This window comes from Vanacampus margaritifer, chromosome 3 (genome assembly GCF_051991255.1).
Source record: "Vanacampus margaritifer isolate UIUO_Vmar chromosome 3, RoL_Vmar_1.0, whole genome shotgun sequence".
Taxonomy (NCBI): Eukaryota; Metazoa; Chordata; class Actinopteri; order Syngnathiformes; family Syngnathidae; genus Vanacampus; species Vanacampus margaritifer.
The window spans coordinates 14,985,595-15,010,431 of NC_135434.1; the positions used below are offsets into that span (position 1 = coordinate 14,985,595).

Genomic DNA, 24,837 nt, shown 5'->3' on the forward strand with positions numbered 1-24,837 from the left:
CATTGGATCAAGACGACGCCATTTTGAAGCCCTTTCTTACTGTACAACAACAACTTGAAAGTAATGCCAACCATTTACAACGGCATCCAAACAGGTACAGTGCGGTATGCATAGTGATTATGTACCTGTTCATAGTGACCTGGGATCTGGAGCTCAAATTTTAATTGTAAAAACTGTTAAGATAAAGTGTGTTGGTAAATTGGAGTTCTTAAAAGATAATAAGAACATCCAAAATGGTACCTGCTTTCAAGGATTTGGTGGCTTCGTTGCCTCGTTGTCATAAAAGTATAACAAAACAATTTACACAGTAGGTCAAAAGTATACACCTTTTTTGCCTCTAGCACAGTTTTACTTAAACTTTGTAAATATTTTTTAACGTAGGGTTTCCAGCCTGTGTTAGTGTTTCAAGCTAGGGTGGTGGACACACTAAAAGTAGCGGTGCAGACCTGAATTATAAATATGAGATTTTGAAAAGGATTTACTTTTGCCATAGGACATCATTGAACTGTAGGTGTAGTGACTTTTGGAATCTACCGTAAGGCAAGACATTTTTAGTTAGAACTTCAAGGTTGAGTTTTTTCTTCCTCAGGGCCAACATGGCAGAAGCCAACTCGTTTGCCCTCTCACCCTGTCACCTCAGACGTGCACATGGTGATGACACAAAGACAAGCGTGCGCACGTGTCCAGATAAGGCCTGGCGCTTGTGATAAGTGAGGTGTTTCACACGTCCAGCGCTGCGCTCCATTAGGTAAAGAGCCTAAAACCGTCCTGACCTCTGACCATGTCCTCGTCAACGTCCGCGGGGCAGCTGGACGTTAAATGTCTCGGTAGAACAGTTTAAATTGCGATGGCTAACGCCCTGAGTGCCTGTGAAATGTCAGCTGTGTTAAAATGACTTTTCAGTCTGGTAAAGACAGACCTCCCCAAGGTATTTGGAGGGAAATCTAGGCAGAAACAGGGATGAAGTCGATTGGACTGTTGAAGTTTGTTGCAACAGGATGTGAGAGCCGTCATTTGGACATTTAACTATATTTTCTTAAAAAAATATACAGATTAAGAAAAAAAAACCTCAGCCTTCGAGGTTGAATCGCTTTCACATCTTTGCGTTCACACAATGCAAAGGTCACTTGGCACTTCACTTTAACGCCTTTGAGTGACAGCATCTCTCAAGGCAGCCAGACACTCTGCATCCCCAAATGTTAATGTTCTCACATGAATAAACAGCACTAGGCTGCCCTCACTGGGCCTTTTTATTGATGTTAAATGTTACTCCAACCTGCACTCGCGCTCCTGGCGCACTTGAACTGCATGCATGTTGCTTTATTACTTGTACACGAGAGTGCATGAGCCACCTGAAGTGTTTGATGAAGTCATGCTGTTGTTTGTTTGTTTCTTTTCGACTTTGTCACTGTTTTCTTTACCCCAGCTCTGGTTGAGGTTCCGGTCTACAAAGACATAGCCACCAGAGGGCGCCACAGGACTCCACATGTTCATGTCGACTGGAGCGTCAAATAGTCATCTTCACAATAAATGGAGTGGAAGGTAACAATAGTACTGTACCTACATCAGTCGGTAACTAAAAAAAGAAATCCCACTTTTTTTTTGTGTTGCTGCTCATTTGCACTGAGTGAAGGTAACATGGCAATCAATGTATATGTCAGTAGGTATATCATACTACATGTTTTTACTGTCCACAAGTTATTTGATAAATGAAGACCTTCTGATGGTGTGTATTCTATTTTCATAGTCACATTTAACATTTTGCATTGCGTTCCTGAATTTTCAGTCTACCCTGTCATTATGAACTAATAAACTGCCCCTTTTAGAAATCCTCTGATATTTTCAGAGATGTTATGACCAGCATTTTGATTTTTTTTTCTTCCAGTGGAGCCTGAAACAGTGGATAGTTAGAGAGTAAATATTTACAATTGTGTTTCAGAATTTTCATCATATTATGTGTGTAGCTGGGTTGTGTCAATTTAACATGTCCACCCTGTCATAGTGAAATATAAATTGATATATATATATATATATATATAAAAAAATAAAATAAAAAATGTTTTGAAATTCCAGCTGAGGTTGTTAAAATGTACACAATTAGTTTACCTGAATAATAAAAGAAGGTCAGCCATGTGCTCATTAAATGATACTAGCCAAAAATGTCCACCCTGTCAGCACGCTCACATACAGTATTTTGCTCTTTGCATGCAATAAGTTCCCTTTAAAAAAAATGTGGGTGCTTGACCAATACTGTATAAAGTATATCTTAATTTTTCAACCTGAAACACTCATCTTTGTAAATAGTCCCAGAAGAGGAGCAGATCAGGCTTGTAACCCGGCGGAGGGCAGGGGCTCCTAACATGTACAATAGCAATAAAGTCACATTAATGTGGGCCAGGTTTTCCTTCAGCTGGACGCAGGCCCTGCCTGGAGCACTGCCAACCCCCCCAAAATGTGCACTTTTCCCACATGAGACCACCTCACAGACTGGATGCAGGCAGGCAGGGAGGGGCTGTGGAATGTATTTGGGCCCTGTGTGATGTGATTGTTTGCAGAGAAATGGGTTGACCTCGCCCTCTGATGCCACACACACATGCTAGTTGTGGCCGAGCTCAAGGTGTGTGAGACGGAACTGCTGAGTGCAGGAGGTCTGGGACCCCTTCGCCACTTCCTCCAGACGCAGAACAGAGGATCGAGTCAGCTGAAGTCCGGATGGGACAATAATAATGAGCAGTCCAGTCGCCAGCGCCACCTCATTTCAGGTATTATTGAAACCTTCTCCTCTCACTTTTCAGCTGCCTCACAGGCCAGGCCAGGCAGCTGCAGTCTCTCTCAATAGGGAGAAACCTATACGGTATTCAAAAAATAAAAGGTCTCGATTTAGTCAGTTCCATTTGGACAATTATTGTCTGCATGTCGTGTGATTGCTACATTAGGTAAGGTAGCAAATATATATATTTTTTATGTTTTAGGACTTTATACAGTATGTAGTATATTTTTAGTGTTTGAATAAAGGAAGTGAACTCACTTCTGGAGCAGCAATATATGAAAGCTTTGTGGCTCATAGACGTCATTAGTGGAAAATATATTTTATTCAAGGTCATGTGGATAGCAAAATCAAGCTTTGTGTGTTAATGTTAATTTTTAAAAGATTTTCTAAAAACCTTTATTTTTTACACCTAGGCCTACGTTTACATCACAGTGTAAAAAAGAATGAACGACCAATGACCGAAATCGTCATTTGCTGGATGGACAAATTGACTGTAAAAATTTGGAACCAAAATTGGAAAGATTTGATGAATCTTACAAGAACCAAAACACCACACATAAACTGTGTACGTTTACGGCGTGTATCATTACGCTCAATTAAATATTCATAAGACTGTCGTAAATGTTTCATTCCGTATTTGGATAACTACGTATACGCACTGGAATTAGGTACGTTTTATTTTTGCACGTGATTAATTAAAACAGTTAATGGTGATGAATATGGAGTTACTCGAATTATGACACTTTACTCATTTGGGGTTGACGTGTTTATAAACGGCGTAAAAAAAAAGAAGAGGTAAACGTATCAATTAGTGTTGTTTTCTTGTACCACAACAGCCCCCCCTCCCCCCTTTAGTTTTTTTCTTGAGTATGAGCATTTTTTTTTTGTTGAATGATAACGTTCAGAGTCCATATACTGTGATTTATTTTTTATTTTTATACCTAATACTGCTGTTGATGTTTGTTAACCACTATTATAAAGTTTACATTAAACACATTTACAATCTCAGACATGATACCTGGGTTTTAAAATAATAAATAAAAATGTTATTGGAGAGCGAGTTTAACACGTTTTCAGCAGATATTTATGGATTTTTCAAAAACAATTTCAAAACTATATAGCTACCCCCTAAAACTATAGGCCTATAGGCCTTATATTCCATTATGTTGTAGGGCCTACGGTATTTCAGGTACACTTCCCATGCATGTCAACAAAAAACGCCATAATAAGATCATATCACATCCATTCAAGGCTCAGTCAGCCACGCAATCGTCGACGATGCGTAAATGTCTCGGGCAGGCTCAGCCAGAATGGAGTTTTGGCCGCCGCGTATCAGGCAGGCGCAGGCAGGCAGGACGTAACCTCGCGGTGACCCCCTTCATGTTTGCCCCCGGTAAAGAGGTTGCCCAGTAATCCGGTCGGTGTGATGACCCTCCTGAATCTACGACGAGATTAAGCATGATTGTTGTGCGACGTCGCGTCTACCCCTGATAATGACGTCATAGATCTTCGCTTGTTATTATTCGGGATTGCTATCTCTGTAGGCCACAGTTATGCCATTTTTAAAGTAAATTTACACGTCAGGGTTAAAAATATTGGTTCAACTACATATGTAGAATGATTGTTATATTTAAAAAAATAAAAAAGTGAGGGGGCGCCAATGCCATGCCAATGCACGGCACTGACCAATAGGAGCGCAGAAGAGCCACGAAGGGGTGGTACTGTGTGTCTGAGTCGGACTTGACTCCATTTGTGATGAAGGATGTGATGAGCGGGGTCCAGATCGGGGCTGGCACCGAGTCGGTGAGGGCAACCGGGAGCAGAGCGACTCTAAGGGCCCACAAATTAAAGCTGCAATGATCTGATTGGGCTACGGAAGCTGCGCGCCCACGGACACTCAGACCCTAACCGATCTTATTTCAAATCTGCGCGCTTTGGATCCTGTTGGATTTTTGACAACACCTCGCTGAAGCACGTGGACCCTTTTGAATCAGATATTCAAATTGGAAATTAAAAGAAAGGTCCACCGAAGAGTGGTGATCGTGGAGGGAGGAGAATGGTGACCGTGAATATTGCCGGGACTGCTTGAGGTAAGTGCGCGCGACCTCGGGAGAGGACAATCAAAACAAAAACACTGTCGGCTATACGCACTTGATGTCACTTATGAGCTGCCATTATACCTTAAAACAACGCCTCTTGTGTTTTTAGCGTTTAGCTTAATCTCTGCAAAGTTGCCCCAACATATCTGGCGTGATTAATAAATTAATATAGGCCGCAACGCAACCTGTTTATCCATGCATGTTCAGTGGCAAAAACAAAAATCCCACTTCAAAACAATGTGAAAGGTCAAGTGCATGAACGTTTAATCTCCTTTAAAGTGAAAGCCAATCATTAGATTACACGATGCAGTTACAATAAGTCATTGTGTTATTTTGCATGCATGACAGACGTGTTAGTATAAAGATTAACAACCGGAAGTCAGAGTGAACTCGAATTTTAATAAAAGGCGCTTGAAAACATTTTTAAGTTTATTTATTTCATCTCTGGTTTGAGTTTTTATTGTATTACTGTGCATTACATGTAATTAGAATATTTGTATCATAATCACACGTACGTTTGCTATAGCCTATGCATGTTTGTATTATTACTATTTACAATTATATTTCTGAAAATAGACTGCAACAAATATATAAATCAAAAGTTTGCATACAATATTAGCAATTGTTGGACTGTTGATGTTGTATTTTGTCTACTTGATGTGTGTGTGTGTGTGTGTGTGCGTACGTGTGTGTAGGGGGCCATGGCAAACGGAGGCGACCAGTTCGGCCTCGCTGAGCGTCCAGACTCAAACCGCATGGATTCTCCCAAGGAGAATAAACTAAATAATTTAAAATCACCTGCCTCCCCACAGACAAATTCCAGTCAGCTGGTGTGTTTACAACCTTTGACTTTTTTTTTTTTTTTTAAATATTAAAATGGTCGCAGTTTGGCCTTTTGATGCAATTAATAAATCTTAATTTTCATTTATTTGACTAGAAACGGGCGTTTGTTCGTGTGTTTTGCCGCAGGGCATGGAAGGAATAAAAGTGTTCCTCCATGACAGGGAGCTTTGGACGAGATTTGACGAAGTGGGAACTGAAATGATCATCACCAAGGCTGGAAGGTAAGGAGGAAAATAGAGTATTGACAAAAAAAAAAGTATTTAAAAAAAAAATGCATGTACCAAAACAATACGTGAACGTGTTTTATGATACCGAAAATATACAGATTCCCATGCAACACAATTCCTTGACTATTTAGTGGTCCTTTTTGTTTCCCCCACCGTGTTTTCAATAGGAGGATGTTCCCCAGTTATAAGGTGAAGGTCACAGGACTCAACCCCAAAACCAAATACATTCTCCTCATGGACATCGTGCCCGGGGATGACCACCGATATAAGTTTGCAGACAACAAATGGTGGGTAATTTTTGACCATATTTATTGAACAAATGTCAGCATTTCATCCATGATGTGTTTTTCGCCTGCAAATACAAAATGTCAGCATAAAGAACACATATTAAAAAAAAAAAATGATTATGAGGTTTTAGTTGCTCTCCATCACTGACGTCCTTCCTGCTTAAAAGTCAGGACCTCTTTCGAGACCGGGCTGGCCTACTTCCCGCCTCTTCCCATCTTTCTACCCGCCGGTGAAATCAGTCTGCGGAGGGTTCACCGGGCGGACAGACGACACGGAACGGATTAAAGTCTCCCATTCGGTTGAGGGGGGGAAATCCGATGAGTCGTACCACTGCTCGGCCCCCATTATCACACAACATAGCCTAGGATTTGAGCGTTTTAATAGCATATTAATAACGCAGCCAGTAATTGTAAGGGGAAATACAATTGTACACGGACACACACACACAAATGAATAGGCTACACATCTGCACACAAAAAAGGGGGGGGGGGTCGTGCGGTGTTTAACACATCATCAGGACTCAAGCGAAATGTCATTACCAAACCTAAATTCAGTGACATTTGAAAAACCAGTAGCAGATCTGATGTTGTTATTATTGTTTGTTGTTTAAACGCATAACTTTTCATGCCACTTCTTTTTTGCCTGCATTGCGGTGCGCATGCGCCAATTCCACCAAATGGCATTTAACGTGCAATTAATGATCATTTTCCCATCCAAATAATAGTTAATCTACTGAAAATAAACATAACAATTAAAAGTGGAGCAAAGCGTGCAAAAATGTGACCAAACCATTTTTTTTTAAAGTGTTGAATTTGGCAGGTTGGGCAAAGCAATGCTATGTTTTGTTTGAAAACATTTAAAATATTGGTGCGTGAGTCTAATTAAAGCATGAGCTGGTTTTGTGCGGTGCACGACCGGGTCAGACCTACCACTGTGACCTACTGGATGTCAATGTCTGGCTGTGGTGTTTGCTTACTACAGTAGCTACACCCATATTTATTAACTGTGCAGGTCGGTAACGGGTAAAGCCGAACCAGCGATGCCGGGCAGACTATACGTCCACCCGGACTCTCCTGCCACGGGGGCCCACTGGAGCCGTCAGCTGGTGTCTTTCCAGAAACTCAAACTCACCAACAACCACCTGGACCCATTCGGACACGTGAGTAATCTACAATAATTCATGAGGTTGATTTCAAACGCAAAAAAAAAGAAGTGTTATAAGACTCCTGCGGCGCATGCAATCAACTTGCCATGCATTAAAAAATAAATAACTCTGAGATGTGTTTTTCATTTCGGAAGAGTGACAGCACTGGTTTTGTGAAGCTGCGGTCGCCGCACTGGGGCTGGCTTTGTCGTGAATACAAGTCAGCAGCCATCATAACATAGCACAAATCAGCCAGGGGCCACATGAGTGCACGCTGGCTCCCTTGCAGCGCGCCCTGCTGTAGCACCAATTAGGCTACCAGCAGCACTAACAGCAGGTCAACGCGTATTGTTTGAAACAAATACAAAACATCACATTTCCAGGCCCCTAAGTAATGATCCCCAAGACTTGTGAAGTCCATTAGTTGAGGCATGTCACTGGCGGACACGTCACTGCGATTAAATTGAGGCCCTGTGGATGAAGGCGCGCGACCATGTGGCCGAGTGCACGCGCACGCGCGTAAAGGCCAGGCGATTCAGTGGAGGAAATCGTGTGTGTTTTTTTTTTTGTTGCATAGGGGCAAGTTCAAAAGGTTGTCCGGAAGCTCAGAATTGTGGGAACGTAAATATAGTGGGCACACAAGCTTTTGAAAAAAGTTGTTGATATGAAAAAAATATCTTGCATCATTGCAAACTACAACAAAAAAATATATTGTTACTTCAATTCGGAATCAAAATTGTGTGTAAATATCACCACCGGCAATTTAATGTAAAAAATCCGATAATCATATAACACCACCAAAAATCTTCATTGTGCCCATTAGTGAAGTGTCTGCAGTCAGCCCACAATGTAAACAAACTGTACATAATCATCTTTACTTCTCCGACAGTGGCAATCCATGACATTTATTTTTCTTTTAATCTTTTAAAAGCAGAATATTTGTTGAATATGTCCCCACAATAGACTGGTCAGGTGTGCCCGTTCCACCAACATTGCGACCATTTGTGCAATTTAGTCAGTTATTATTATTATTAAACATTAAATACAAACGTATTTGGCTTGAATGTTAAATACAACTGAACTAGACTTGTGTAGTAATTCTTTAGTGTACCACTAGATGGAGTCCGCATACGCCCAGTGGTACCTCTAACCCACTTTGAGAATCAAAGAATCAGCCAATACAAAAGCTCTATAACATATTCTGCCCTGACAAAGGTAAAAATGTGCGGTTTTCTGTACTACTGTCGGAAAGCTATTGATTTAACAATATGTTAATTTTATTTTTATTAGAATCATATATATATATATATATATATATATATATATATATATATTAGAGCTGTCAAAAGTATTTTTTTTAAATCAGATTAATCACATTTTAGAATTTTGATTAATCACGATTAATCGCTTAATAACGATTAATCGCTTAATAAAAAAAAGCTTTTTATCAACATTTTTTTCCAGCCAAATTTTAAGAGCACCGGCTATGTGTTAATTCTATTGAAATTAAATGTCTTCAACTATTTTGATCTACTAAACACGCTCATCCTCCTCTTTTTCTAATCAGTTAATTACTTGCATAATTTTAAATGGAAAAAAATGACCCCAATATTTTGACATGAACAAATATTCTAAATGTGATACGCAAACATTTATTAAATGCTTTACTTAAATGCATGTAATTATCTGCTAAAGGATAATCTATGGTAAAAATTAATAGTGCGATTAATCTGTATGTATATATATATATATATATATATATATATATAAAATTTACTTTTATTTTTATTTTGGTTACCTCATTTAGGTCAGAATCAGCCATATTATACATACTTATAAATATATTGCAAGCATTTTTTTTTAAGAAAGCTTAGTGCATTTTATCTTCCGTGCTATATAACACTCACAAAGTTACAACTTAAGGTGAAAAAAAAAAAGTTGGACATCTTGTATTCCATCACTTTCATCTTGTGCACTGTGAATTGCATTGTTCAAATTAATGTGATTTTAGAAATATGTTAATAACCTGAACCCGGTCAACTCCCATCTGCTGCTGGTGGAAACTCGGGCCGGTTTCTCAACCTTAGCCTCACCCTTCTCAATCTCACCCCTGCGCAGATCATCCTGAACTCCATGCACAAATACCAGCCCCGGGTCCATATCGTCAAGGCGGACGAGAACAACGGCTTCGGCTCGAAGAACACGGCTTTCTGCACTCACGTCTTCTCTGAGACCGCCTTCATCGCCGTGACCTCCTATCAGAACCATAAGGTCAGTTTTACACAATGCACGGACATCCTAAACACTTGTCAACACGAGAGCGTCACAGAGGAAAATAATGTTAATACCTAGTAGACGTGGTCCATTATAGATTCATTATGGCTGAAAATACTAAAATGACCTCCGAAGCCTTAAATGTGCACATCAAATTAGCTCAACGTCAACATGCACACACAAAGCATTTGTACTTGTATGGTCTCATGAGGACATTGGTTTGCGTAATACCCGAGCCTCTTGTCCAAACCTTAACCATTATGAGAGGGTTCTTAATCCCAAAATTTAAACTTCTTCACCCAATTCTAACCGTAAGACAAAGTTTGATCCAAAATGTCCTCACCCAAATGTTTCCAACTCTCACCAAAGATCACAATTACACACACGAATCTTTTCCTTTGTTTATATTATTGGGAGTGCAAAGCGTTCTTTCGCATCATCTTTAGTCTGTTATGGTAAAAGTGTGTGAAAAAAGACGCGTGTGTGTGTGTGTCACTCTCTAATGACCTGCTTCTTTCCCTTGATCTTGGCTCATGCATTTTACCCTCAAACACAGATGACTGTGGCTTGAAGCCCCTTTGCTCATTTGGGCTTCATGTGATTGCTACCAGCCAGTTTGATAGCAAATTCTTGTCTTCTCACAAAATTATTAGGGGTGGGTTAAAGAAGTCGAATAATTGATATCGAATGGAATTATTTTTCCCCTAATGTTTTTTTTTGTTTTATCCTTGGCATCTTGTGGTTTGATCAGGGGATGTCGTTAATATCTGTCAACTGTGGGCATGTGAAGACTCTTTTGTGATTAAGGGCTACATACTATAAATAAACTTGACTTGACTTGAATCGATTTTCTTTTTTGAGCCTGTTATCGATTCATTAAACCCTTGAATCGATTTTTTTATATCTCTTTTTCCATAAATTCATAGGAAAATAACACTTTAAAGACCAATTTTTTTTTCTTTGTCTTACTGTTTTCTTAAAATTTACTATTCATACTTACTGATATTGAATAATCAATATCGAATAATTTTTCCCCTAATGTTTTTTTTTTATTATTTTTTTTAGTTTTTCCATGCCCTCTTGTGGTTGGACCAGGGGATGTCGTTAATATTTGTCAACTGTGGGCATGTGAACGCTCCTTTGAGACTGTTTTGTGATTAAGGGCCATATAAATCAACTTGATTTGACTCGATTTTCCTTTTCGAGCCTGCTATCAAGTCTTAAAACCATGAATCGATTGATTATTTTAATCTCCTTTTCACATAAATTCATAAGAAAATAAAATTTTAAAGGCCAGATTTTTTTGGGGTATCTTACTGTTTTCTAAAAAATTACTGTTCACATGAATTTAAAAGTATTTTCTTACATTTATGAAAGATCTGACTTATTGCACTTTAAGACAATCCAGAATCTTTTAAATTTATGTTTACAAATATTGAATTAGAATTATGAAAATATTTTCATCTCGAATTGAATCGGAAAAAATCTAAGTCATATCGACCTGAACTCTTGTGAATCTAAATCAAATCGATTGAGGATCGATACCCAGCCCTAAAAAATTATTGATCAAATTCATGAAAAATATTGTAATTACAATCTGTTCAAGTACTATTTGCATTAAAGCAGTAGCATTATTTTACTTAAGATCTCTCTCTATTTTTTTAATCATGGTCTTTTTCTTTTTCTAGAAAAATGCATTTGCCATGTTAATTTGACTTTATCTTTGCTGACTCTAGCTACTCGAACCTGAGCAGCTCGCCTGCGTTCTCACACAGTCCGCAGCCAAACGCAGGCTTCCCCTCCATGAGAAAAGTTTGAAGACCTAACATCAAAGCTCAGAACCTCTAAAAGCTTTGGCCCGAAAATGCTTAAACCTGGCGACTGTTTGGCTAAACAGTTTATTCAGTGTCAGCTGGCGAGAACACTGACCTCTCCGTCAGGAACGTCGACGGCTGAGGAATGTTGGCCGTGCGAAGCTTCAGCGAGGCTGCTTTTAACATCTACGGGGCCCCTGCTAATAATAAACCATTGACTTTCATTCGCTGGGGAGAAGGTTTAAAAGGGCTGGCTGCGTCTGTGTGCATGTATGGTCCTCCTGTGCGCTTTAATGTCAGCGCTAGTCTATAAAAGAGATCCTTTGTTTTGTCCTCAGATTACTCAGTTAAAGATAGAGAACAATCCCTTCGCAAAAGGCTTCAGAGGCAGTGACGACAACGAGCTGCACCGCATGGCCAAACTACAAGGGTGAGTGCACTCTTGTGTGTGTGCGTGTGCCAGCACCTGTGTGTATGTGTCAGTCAGTCAAATCAAATCAAAATCACGCGATTCAAACGTGCAGTGCGTCGCCCTTCCTGCTACCACTAAGCAACGAGGGCAACCTAACCATGAACTTGTTTGAAATCATCAGCAAATGTTCATAATGACACAATCGGTTTTCAGCAAAAGTGTATACTGTACTCATGTCTTACTTTTGTAAAATACATAACAAAAAGACCTAGAAACAAAATAATGTATTATTTGATGTTGTTCCAGGTCACATCAGACACCCTTGAACAAACCTAAAAAGCAAATAAATAACAAAAGATATCCATCCATCGTTTGGTTTTGCATTCACAATTGTTTTTTTTTCGAGCTATCGTCCATCATTGGTGGAAAAACTTGCCGGTTCGCGATTTTCTGTAATATAGAAAAAATATAGGAACGATTTTTTTTTCCATGGCAAAATACTTTCCACAGTATGTAATCCTGCTGCGATGGTTGCGCACTTGAGCTTACGCACTCATTGTGAGTAAAACAAATAAAAACATGGTTTTCATACAGCTGCTGGCCTCTCCCAAATTTTCACAGCAATCAAGTAACTTTCTGTACTTCAGTAATATTTAATTATTTAAGTTTTTAGTATATTTTAAGGGAAAGTCAACCGTAAACATTTCTTGACAATAATATGTTATACGTGACCTCACGAGTCTAAAACATGACATTCTGATTAATATTATGTTTGTGGAATATGAGATATGAAGCAAAATCCAGCCTCATCTCAGAGGGCGGCCATTTTGCACTTGCTGTCGACTGAAGATGACTTCACAGTTGCTAAGGCAACGACCAATCACAGCTCACCTGTTTTCTGAAGCGGAGCATTGATTTGTTGTTACATGTGAAAGTATTAGTGGTGCAACGGATCACAAAAGTCACGGTTCGGATCGGATCACGGATTTGAGTCACGGATCAACAAAAAAAACAAAAACAAAAAAAAGATTAATAGTACTTTGCATTTATTTTCTAAAACGCCTTTCCCCATTAAAAAAAAAAAAAAATCAATTCAAAATGTCTAATAAAGCAGTTTAGGATTTAGGAACACAACTTTTAATGCAATATGAGGCAGAAACATTCTTAATTTTACATCGTCCATGTGTAAAATAAAAAAAAAATCGTGTGTTCCTATATTCTAAACAACTAAGTTTGACATTTTGTGTTGAATGTTTTTTCTTTTTTAATGGGCAAAAGTGTTTTATAAAATAATGAAAAGACTTCAACGTGCAATTTAAGGCACATTCCCTTCCTTTAAACATGGAGAGTGAATTACAAAGTAGCCTTGGTCCAGAATATTGAAAAATAATTCAAGTAAGCTGTCAAATTTACCAGCCGGCAGCCAGACACTCGTTGGTTATGCTAACAGCTAACCGCTAACCAATTACGTCAGAGACTTCTGCGGTATCATACAATGACGGCGTAGTTAATTAGCGGTTTCTTAGCATCCTAAATTAGCGATTGAACACGAGTTCGGGATAGCGTTGTGTTGATGTTGCCCACAATTACAATGTCAATCAACTACGATAATGAAACGTCTGAAACGGAAGTCAAGCCAGCCATCACGCCACGACGTGGGCAAACTTCAAAATAAAAGTGTACAAGGCTATTTGCATTGCCGTCAATGTATTATTGTATTTGGTAAACGTTATTTTGAAGTTAGGTTTAGCTTGTTACGCTGTGTGTTCCAGCTTCCTTGCTTTTTAAATCATATTCCACTAATGTAATATTAACCAGAATACCGTATTTAGACTAGTGAAACCGTCAATAATTTTTTGGGGGGGGGGGGGGGGGGGCTGACTTCCACTTAAATCACTTCAATTATTCATGGCAATTCACTATTTACAGTCAGGTTTAGTCCCTATCCCAGCAAATAGCAGGGGACGACTGTATACAAAGCTACTCTACCCCGCCTCCTCTTCCTCCTCCTTCTCCCAACTCTATTATGATGGCGTACATATGGCGTGAGAGTGCGTGTGTTGGGTTGAGCCAAGTGGCAAGAAAGATGTGAGCTGCTGTCACCTGAAGGTTGAGCTTGACCCTATAGCCGGTCCTCGGCATTAACAACACAGCGCAACACAACACAACACAACACACAAGCGTGGAGCAGCGAGAGACCGATGATAGCGCTTGCACTACTGCTTGTGAATCACACTGTCACTGCTCATCAACCGCTTGTGCGGCGAGCCCATCTCCACTACAGGAGCTTAACTCCACTTGTGTCGGGCAGTTTGGAGCATGTTAGTGAGCCAATGAGAGGGGCTGTTACTGGAAGGGGGAGGGGCTACGCTGTGCAGTGCGGTGCAGTGAGTGCGGTGCAGCGCTCCACCACCCCCTCCCTTTTGTGTTATTGTGCTGCTTTGGTTTGCGGAGATGAACCTATATCCGAAGTGACACATGGCTGGATGTTTATTTTTAGAGCGGCAAATTATCTCACAGCGGCCCTGGCTGTGTTTGTGCGTGCATGTGTCTGCATGTGCGTGTCACTATCTCAGCGCCAGTCAGCGAGATGTGGCCCGCTGTCCCCTACATACCACAGAGTTCACCGAGAGGGCTGTGTTTACAAAGGGAGATCAGAGCTGAAAGGATGGAGAGCGCTTAAGTAGACTTGAAAGAGAGAAACGGAGGGGGTGGGGGGCGGAAGCACGAATAAATGAGACAAAAAATACCTGGATGCGGTCAAAAACATCAAATCCAAATGTGTCCTTTTTTTTTCTCTGTTTCAGTAAGGACTACCCCGTGATCCCACGCAGCACGGGCCGGCAGAGAGCGTGCTCCACCGGGAGTCCCTTCAGCGGGGAGGTCCGGGTTCTGAGGGGCTCACCCGAAGCGGCCACGTCGCCCTACAGCTGTGAGAACGACCTGAGCAGCAGCAGCAGCCCGCAGACGCTGCTGGGGGCTCCGACCGCTCACTACAACTTGTCTCATCCTCAACACGTCCAACAGACTCAACTTTACCATTGCACCAAGAGGAAAGGTAAGAGCGGATAAACTGTTCGTCAAGCCACGTCACCAGTGTCATAGTGCAAAGTGCTTTTGGAGCCTTGACCTTTAAAAAAAAAAAACACCTTTAAAAACACTTTAAAGACATTGGCGCTTCCTAAACACACTTTTTAAATTTCCTTAGCATCTGTCTGCGTTGAGTCATGAGCCATACTGTTGATGCACTTACCAGAACAGGCACTGGCCCCGTATATTGTGATACATTTAAATGATTATTTCATATTGAGCATCTTTATGCTGTATAACTAAGCGACGACCAAAGTAAATAGTCCAAGTAGGTGTTCACATGTTCACATTCACTACAGTGAAATAACTAATGATAAAGACTAATAAAAGTATTGTGACTCTAATGGAAACCCCTGGCTCTATATCTATGTAATGAGATTTGTACTCCATCCTAGCTGCTCATTTATGATGTTGAGAAAACCCCCGGAATTGTGCAAGATGGACGCAGAAATCATTACCGTAAAACCCCCTGCATATGACATTTTTTTCCATATAAAATAATCAAAAATTTACAGATTTTGCAAGGTCCACAGAATATTGTGTTATATTGCTATAAAACATGGAACCTACCAAAAGAAACATTAGAGTCTCTTTTTTCATCAGGAAAAAAAGTATATTTGTATTTGTTTCCGTTTTGCAGCAATTAGCATTAGAATATAGCTAAGTTTTATCATTATTCACAAACCTGTTTAAAACACTGGCAAAAAGAGATTGTTGCAACATGGCCATAGTTAATCTCTTATACTCTGCTGCCACCTGCTGGCTGTTTAAAAAAAACTACCATTGCTTTAAGCTACCTCTTCATGTCAGAAGCTGCATCAAAGCCGTATGATTGCTCTAGCATAAATTAAAATATATATATTTAAAAAAAAAACGTACAAATACGTTTTGGGGAGTGAAGGACAGTATAAAAAACATATTTATACGTTTTTTGGGTTTGAATGAGTAAAGATGCTAAAAAGAAAAATAAACTACTTAATTACGCTGACATTGTTTTATATGGCACCTGTTGCCAGCGTCACTATATGCAAATCCTGTTTCATGTGAAAATCAAACAAAAATTCAGAAAATTAGGCAATATTAAGAGTAAACGACAGGCTTGTTTTACTTTTGTTAGAGCAGGGGTGCTCAAGTTCGGTCCTCGAGAGCCCCTATCCAGCCTGTTTTTCATGTTTCCCTTCTGCAGCATAGCTGAATCTAATGATCAGCTCATCAGCAAGCTTTGCAGAAGCCTGATAACCATCCTGATCATGAATCAGGTGTGTTAGTGGAGAGAACCATGAAAAACAGGCTGGATAGGGGCTCTCGAGGACCGAACTTGAGCACCCCTATATTAGAGAGGAAACTACAATCATTTTTTTATGTCCCCAAATGAATTATCAATCAATTAATTGTCAAAAATATCCATATCTCTAAAACTAGAGCCAATTCAAAGAAACAGATGTCATTTTCAGCCCAGTATTACTCATAAAAATATCATAAAAATATCTTTGGCACTCGGGGTCAAGTCATGCTTTTTAAAGGGCGGTTTGGGGGGGGGGGGGGGGTATTACACACAGTATTTTACAGTAATTAAAACTGTGTGTTGATGATGTAACTACATGACTTACTCCACGTTAACAATATTCTGGATTCTAGTATACATTCACTAGCCTTGCCAATAGCTACCATGAAATGAGATGCAATATCACAACAGTGTCATGACAATCTGCATTTACAAAGCTCATAATGCTCAATATTAATTACATTGCAGTGCACTACAAACTTAAGCTATTGGATCACATTAGGTTGCGCAGGCAAACGCTCTAAAACCATCAATAATTAATTTGGAATACACATGCGAGGATAAGCAGTTCAGAGAATGAATGTATGTGTAAAAGGCAGCTTAACTCATTAATTGCCATTGACGGCTATAAACGTCAAAACTTAATTTTAACTATTTCTATTAGTTTAAATTTTTTTTTCACTTTTGTTGAAAATCTAGATTTTTTTTTAGTTTTGTACATAAAATGTGTGATTAATCGTGAGTTAAGTCAGTGAAGTCATGCAAATAATTACAATTAAAAACTTTAATCGCCTGACGCCCCGAATTTTTAATAATATTTTCTTTTCTTTTTATTTCATTCTCTGCCGTTGACGGCTATAAACGTCAAAAATTCATTTGAACTATTTCTATTAGTTAATTTTTTTCCACGTTTGTTTTTATTGTACATTTAGAACATATAGAATTTGTGATTAATCATGAGTTAACTAGTGAAGTCATGTGATAATTACAATTAAAAACATTTAATCGCCTTTTGCCCCTAATTTTTAATAATCTTTTTTTTAAATGAATTTATGGCAGTGAATGAGTTAATCTGTAAATAAAACACTCTGCTTGTTGTCAGTTTAACAAACCAGTTTACAGTACAGTACAGCGAGTGCTATAACAAAAGAAAATAAAAAAAATTATATTTCTGTGTTCTGTCATATGACAGAGAGCATACTCATAAATGAAGTACAATGGAGCCATATACACGTCGTCAATATAATAGTGTAAACATGGCAAAGATTGTTGATGTCTCAATTCCACAAGAAGACAAAGTACTTGACATGAGCTCGTTGCCAACTACAGTATAATGCGTGCAGTCCATTAAGATCATCTGAGCAGCATGAATCAGCCACTCTCTATTTTTGTGCTTCAGTAAATGTCAAGCGGCAAAACTAATGCAATTGTCTTTTATGTGCACTTTTGCTGCTCAGCTCAGCAATAAAACTGTTTGAAAGTAGCCGCAACTTTCCCTGCGCTGATTTAATGTCACAACGTTTTCTCTGTGCAGTGGAGGAGAACTGCTCCACAGGAGACTGCCAGCATCCGTTCAAGAGAGCCTTCCCTGCTAGCTCACGAAGCCCGGGCCACTCGTACTACCACGCCTCCCCCTTCGCGCCTCCCCTGCCACACGCCCTGTCCAGTACCCCTGGCCTGGGTCTCACAGACGCCCCTTACAGCTCCGACATGGGCCAACGTCAGGCGTGCATGTTCGCCGGCTCGGAGAGCAGACTGGATGAGCGCGGCTGTGCATCCTGGTCGTACCCCGTCCCGCTGCCCTCCGCCATGACCCCCGTGGAGCCCTACCCGCCTTATAACCCGCAGCCCCACTACAACTCCAGCCCGCAGGGCTCCCGTCTCAGCGCCGTAGCCCACCACGACTCGCCGCCATTGGGAGAAGCCATCACTCACGACCCCTTCCAGAGGCAGAGCTTGGAAAACATTGCAAGCAGGCAGCACAGCCCCCGTCTCCACAGAGAGTATCCTCGCTTCGCCCCGAACCTGTCTCCCCCGCTCTACCACACGTTAGAGACGCACACACACATCAGGTGTGGAGTCCCCGAATGGACCGCCGCCTCCTAAAGGACATTCTTTGTGATTCTCCCCTCCCCAAAAAATGCAAAATCTGATATCACCGCTGTGTCATTTTGTGTTGTGTGAACTGGTCACGTGTTCCTCCCCTATGCTGCTGGGAGCACTGCGTCGTTAATGGTGAAGTTAACCCAAAAGTTTTCTTTATAATATGTTGAATGTGCCCCCGCTAGTATAAACACAGCATTCTGATTAATATTGCATTTGTGGGATATGAGTTAAGCAGCAAAATCCACCCATTTGTATCCATCTCAGGGGGCGGCCATTTTGCCACTTGCTGTCGACTGAAAATGACATCACAGTTGCTCAGGGCTCAGGTAACGGCCAATCACAACTCACGAGCCATGATTGGCTGTTACCTGAGCCCTGAGCAACTGTGACGTCATTGTAAGTCCGCATAAGACAACATGTGGCAAAATGGCCGCCCCTTGAGATGGATAAAAACGGGTGCATTTTTCAGATGAACTTATACTACACAAACGTATGGAGGACCAAACATAACAAAATAACAAAATAAATTAGAGTGAAAATAAAATTGGATATAAAAATATCATTCAAAAATTAAATACAAAAAAGATAAATAGACACAAAAAAATGAAATAAATAAATAGATAACAAATACTGAAAAAGCAAGTATAAAAATACATTTGGAAATAAATACAAAAATAAACATATTAACAGATTTGAAAATCAATCAATAAAAAAGCTCTGCTCTCATATTTATTTCATGCAAAGAAATGTTATTCATACTTTTTTTGTTTTTATTTCTTGTTTATATTTATTTGTTGTATTTAGTTTTTGAATTATGTTTTTTACATCTGTTTTTATTTTCACTTTTATTTATTTATTTACTTTTTATTTTGGCACTTTTGGTCCTCCTTGCAAACGTAATAATAATCCATTACAGTATATACCATACCATGTTTAAATTAGTGGGGCTGCATAGAACATACTGGAAAGAAAATTTTGAGTTGACCTCCCTTTTAAAACTGGGCTCAAACGTCCACATTCAACAAAAGTCCAGACGTTGAACAAAAAAAAAAAAACAGCGCCGCATTTGAGCAGCACAAGGAACATCAAAGTTGTATTTTATTGTCTTTCTGTAACCTAACGACTGATGTCAACCAAATGTTTGCACTGTAAGACCAAAGCCTGAACAGAACAGGCTGTTTTTTTCCCTCCGCTTTGCGTCATGGTGAAAGATATAAATTGTGACCCGTCGTCAGACATTTATGGACCAAAATAATCTCACGGCACAAGCCTGAGGGGCAAGTTTTATTTTATTTTATTTTGAAATCTCTTTAGTGGAGCAGAGCACAGTTCCATGCACGTCCCTCCTGACACAGTGTTTGTGTGCGTGCGTGTGCGTAAAGGCTGTGTCAGCTCAGCTCAAGAACGCTATGAGCTCATTTGCAACGCGACAGCCAGTAGTTGCTGCAGGCGTCGCGGCACGGAGATAAACAGTTTGTTTAGATGGCGCTACAGGCTGAGGGACCTGTAAACACTGTTTCCACCACATTCTGGCTAAATGCACATCCAAGCGTCACGCATCTGTCACCGTTGTCCTCTCTGTCACCCGCCCCCAGCTGACCAATCATCTCCAGAGCCAACAAAGGAGCTCTGGCTCCACCCTTGTCCTGAGCTGACCACTCCAAACTGATATTTTTGTTTTGTTTGGGGGCGGAGTTGTTCCCCGAGGGTTGTAAACAGTGCTGTAAATGTGATATTTGATCCACTCAGGTAAATATATACGTTTAGTAATAGTCTGTTATTTGCCATTCCAGTCGGTCCTAGTTAGTCCCATATTTACTGTAGTTCTAGAGGGAACCCATTTCCTTGCACATCTGGATAGCGTTACTTCCTGCCTGTGCCGACTGTAAAACAACAATTGTGGCTCTGTGCAAAATTGAAGCTGAAGTTGAGATTTTCTTTTTTTGTAGCAGTTTTGTTACATTTCCACCCGGGTTTTATATGCAGTAACATGAGAAGGTGCTGAGTTTGCATTCCGTTATGCGTGTACGTGCGTGAGACGGTATGAAAGCTGAAAAGTGTTTTTGTGTTTTTGTTTTCTAGTATTTATTACTCTCGGTTTGATGTCATTCTTGTGAAACAAGACGCTGTTGAGATTTCTTCAGAAGTTGGCTTCACCCTCTGTTTCCACGTGGTGAAAACTAGTTGTGGTATTTGGGGGGAAAAAATCTGTTTAATTGGAAGCAAATTTATATACCCTACTAAATAAAGTTTTTGAGAATTTTGGTAGCATTTTTGTTCTGCCTGCATTTATAGTCTAGTGTGGGTCTACATTTGAACAGCTGTGCAGTACAATCCTGAAGTCAAAAATCCCAAAGGTCCATCCATTATTTTTTTCCTGGGGAAGTCAACCTGAATTTTTTTTGTGACCTCACATTTGTGGACTATGAGTTATGAAGCAAAATCCAGCCATTTTTATCCATCTCAGGGGGCGGCCATTTTGCCTCTTGCTGTCGACTGAAGATAACGTCGCAGTTGCTCAGGATTAGGCAACGACCAATCACAGTTCACCTGTTTTCTGAAGCTGAGCTGTGATTGGTTGTTACTTGAGATCTGAGCAAATGTGATGTCATTTTCATTCAACAGCAAGTGGCAAAATGGCTGCCTTTTGATATTGCTAAAAACGGCTTAACTCATATTCCACTAACGCAGCAATCACCAAAATACTGTATTTGGACTAGTGGGGCTGCATAGAACATATTGTTGTCAAGAATTTTTTGGGGGTTGAATTCCCCTTTAACCTGTTCAGGGTTTTAGGTGAACTGATGACTATCCCAACTGACTTAAAGGCAGACTCCTCCCTGGACTGCTTGCCAGTCAATCACAGGCCTCTTACAGAGACAGACAACCATTCACACTGACATCCAGACAGCAACTGAACTGAACCCAGACTGTCAGCAACAAAGTCAGGCAAGTATACATTAAAAATCCAAACAACGTTTTTAGTGGAAAAAACATGCAAGACTTCACAATCACGTCTAGTGAAAGAGGCGTGGTGTAAATCTACACAGGGGTAGGCTAGACTAAGTGTTGGTATTTTCGCATTGCTAGCTGGACTATCAAAAAACACGACGACTTAATTCACTACTAATCAATGTGCCGCCTGTCATTCCCTTAAAATGCCATGCCTGAGGTGTGCTATAGTCCATAACATGGTGGAAAAAAAACACAGATTTTATTCTTAGTCCTAATGGAGACTGCCTTCCACCTCCTTTGTTAATACGTGTGTGCAATTAGAACAACGCATCAGTCAAGCAAATGAAGGACAAAGCCCTCTGTCTTCTATGGAATTTCCACAATGATAATGACCAAAATGTTATGTCTCGAGTAGATTAGATTTTGCATAATCCCACCAACATGGAAGCACACATGACAGAGGTAATTAACATTCCTAGAAGTTATTTATATTCAGCCCTCCGGAGTGGAAAGTGTACAGTTAATGTTAATGCACGGAAGGTCCTGATAAGCACCTTCTTCTACTTGTGTCCAACAATCACATTTCAGCACCGCAGGGTATTGTTGGCTGCGTAACTATGTGGTCTTATCACGCGCACGGGAGACCCTCCAAAACCTCGCACTCGTCATCAATCCCCCCCCCCCCCCCAGAGTGGCCGCTGTGCATACCTTCTCCGACTTGTCTTATCTCTGACACGTTGTTTGGCATCTCCAGTCTCCACCAGCTGGACCTCCTCACTGACAACCTGCTGCCCACAGAGGGGAGGAGTCCGCTGGGGCGTGGGATGAAGAAATTCGGGGAGGGGTGCTGCTTTAGCCCGTCGAAAACCTGTACACATATTCAGGGAAGATGAACACTAATGTTTGTTTTTTTTAGGCTATTTGATGGAAAATACTAAAGTAGTTTAGATTTAATGGCTTGTTACATCTTCCTTTGATTTTTTTTTTTTTCTTACACGTTGGGGTCAGAGGTTAAGCAGGCGACTCTTCAGAGGTTCTGTTCCTCCTTAACCCTTTGATGCCAGACTGGGTCGAGGAGGGGGGACGCGGATATATGAGTTGTCTGGGGGGCTCCGGCTCTTTAAAAATGGATTGATTCTTGTCATGCTTGCGTGTACTGTAACAGAGGTGTGCTATGATCTCCATCTGGCTGCAAGTTGGAAAATAAGGCTTGTGTGTGTCTGTGTGTGTGTACAACTTTGTGGGGGCTAAACAGATTTTTAGGCATAAAGTGACACTTCGGATGTTAAAATATTCTGAACCACTTGGATTTGAAACTCGTTTTTTTTTTTTTTTTAAATGGCACTTCAGTTTATAAAAACTTTGTACCAGTATGCAATTTGTTATTATGAGTAACACTTTTTGTCAAGTTAAGGTCCACACAAGTATAGAAGTACGTGTGCGTGCATGTGTAATCAATCAGTGAAGGACTTTCTCATACACACTGTTTCAACAGCAGATTGATGGACCTTTTGCGATCAAAGAATTTAAGTGGTGCTTATCGTTATCTCTTTCTCCCTCTCGCATTCACTCATACACGCGCACACGCACAAACGCACACAGGTTCCTCCTCCCGCTTTTCGCATAGCCTTTCTTAATTCTCTGCAAATTCGCAAATAATAAAATAATAATAATAATAATAATGATTATTATTATTTAATAATAATAATTTAATATTTAGATCAGAGCTGTCAAACGATTACATTTTTAATCAGATTAATCACATTTTAAAATTTTGATAAATCACGATTAATCGCTTAACAAAAAAGGCTTTATATCAACATTTTTTTCCCCGCCAAATTTGAAGAGCACCGGTTATGTGTTAATTCTTTTGACATTTAATATTATGAGGACGTCTTCAACACTGTTGGATTCACTGCACACGCTCATCCTCCTCTTTTTCTAATCAGTTAATTACTTGCATAATTTAAAATGAAAAAAAATGTACCCCCAATATTTTGAGATGAACAAATAGTCTAAATGTGATACGCAAAGATTTATTAAATCCTTTCATTTAATGCATGTAATTATCATCCGCTGTCACGCCAAAGGTTAATCTATGGTAAAAATAGTGCGATTAATCCGCGTTAATTCATAATTAATTTTTTTGTAATTAATTAATCAGTTAACACTTTAACTTTGACCGCACTAATTTAAATTAAATTATTTAATAATATAATAATAATAATAATAATTTAATATTTATATAAAATGATTCAATAATAATAATAATAATAATCAAATATAGCACCTTTCAAGGGACCCAAGATTGCTGCTTTCTATATTAATCGCTATTTTAGCCCGTTTCAAAATTCAAATTACAATCAATTCTTGTTTGTGTTGGTCCCTCATTCCTGGCAAGAAATCAAGATTATTAAATATCAAGGGAAAATTTGGAAAAAATGCAAGACATTTGATGTATCTGGTGTTGGTGGATTTGTAACTGGTTTCAAAGATGTGAATTAAAGAGCACACACACACACACACACACACACCCAAAAAGAAAAGCGATGATGACAAACCGTTGACTTGGAAAGGCGGCCAAATGAACAACTCTGAGCTCTCCTTAAAATAAATAATAAATAAATAAATAAAAATGTGAAAGAATGCAAGAAAAACAGACATTTGAATCAAACAGATTTTGTTTATTTATTGTATTATTTTAATAGCAGCCACTGCGAATATTAAGATTGTGTTGTACCAAAAGTTGTTGCTTCAAATACATTGAAACTATATTGGTCCACATATGCACAGGAATCTTTATTTAAAAGACACCCACGACTTGTCTTTATTTCATTACGGACAAAATTGTTGTTTTGAATATATAGCGATGCCTTTGTAGGACACTAAGGGACATTTGTGCAATTAATGAAGCCATTTTGTGTTGAATAAGGGACCCGAGATGGAGTGTAAGTGCTAAAAGTTCATTATGGTTCATCTTTCTCTGCTGATGTGCTCTTCTGTCTGCGTGAAGTGCAGGCTGGCAAAGCCCGGCTTAATCTGTTATTATACTTGAAATAGAATTGCGGTGATTGTAATCTTTCAGTCTGGCCAGTCAATATCAAAAACAGCATTTAAGCCTGTTGCGTATTATTTGTAAATGTGACGGTTTGAGATGCCTCAACAACAACTTTTTTTTTTATTTTTATACACATCTGCAATAACAATAAAAGTGGCTCTAAGAGAATAGCATAATGGAAGTATGATGATGTTAAAGAATAAATGTTGGGCCAATAGAATAAACTGCCGGTTGATTAGAATGGTACAATCCATCCTCGCTTTAATGTAAAAGCCTCAAGACCGCTCTAATGCTGTTAAGCACAGCACAGTAACAAGACTCCGAGGCAAACTAATTCCGCTCCCAAATGAGAGTTTATGGCTGAAATTGGCTTGAAATCAGCCATGTAGATCTTAATATGAGCATGAGGGCTGTCAAGGAAAAGAGAGCAAGGGGCACGTGTGTATGTGTGTGTGACGAAGGGTCAGAGGTT

General features: G+C 39.7%; 1 protein-coding gene across 5 annotated transcripts; it reads left to right on the plus strand.

Moving 5' to 3' along the window:
- Nucleotides 1–70: 70 nt before the first annotated feature.
- On the plus strand, nt 71–18,638 carry tbx5b (T-box transcription factor 5b). Of its 5 annotated transcripts, XM_077562331.1 has the most exons (11): nt 590–748; nt 1,427–1,542; nt 2,556–2,762; nt 5,565–5,699; nt 5,839–5,933; nt 6,107–6,226; nt 7,239–7,386; nt 9,490–9,642; nt 11,798–11,889; nt 14,679–14,929; nt 17,781–18,638. In XM_077562331.1, the coding sequence occupies exons 3-11, from the start codon at nt 2,727–2,729 to the stop codon at nt 18,350–18,352; spliced, it is 1,602 nt and encodes a 533-aa protein (XP_077418457.1). In that variant the 5' UTR covers nt 590–748; nt 1,427–1,542; nt 2,556–2,726; the 3' UTR covers nt 18,353–18,638. The 5 variants fall into 5 exon arrangements, with proteins under 5 accessions (XP_077418456.1, XP_077418457.1, XP_077418455.1 ...); XM_077562330.1 differs by lacking the exon at nt 590–748 and adding an exon at nt 71–94 and having other exon boundaries at nt 1,427–2,762; XM_077562329.1 differs by having other exon boundaries at nt 1,427–2,762.
- The last annotated feature ends 6,199 nt before the right edge of the window (nt 18,639–24,837 follow it).

What these genes read in the sequence shown, in the direction of transcription:
- tbx5b (XM_077562330.1), top strand. Translation starts at nt 2,727, where the DNA reads ATGAGCAGTCCAGTCGCCAGCGCCACCTCATTTCAG. An exon ending in AAGTTTGCAGACAACAAATG is followed by an intron (nt 6,227 to 7,238) that starts GTGGGTAATTTT and finishes TTAACTGTGCAG; the next exon opens with GTCGGTAACGGGTAAAGCCG. An exon ending in CCATTGCACCAAGAGGAAAG is followed by an intron (nt 14,930 to 17,780) that starts GTAAGAGCGGAT and finishes TTCTCTGTGCAG; the next exon opens with TGGAGGAGAACTGCTCCACA.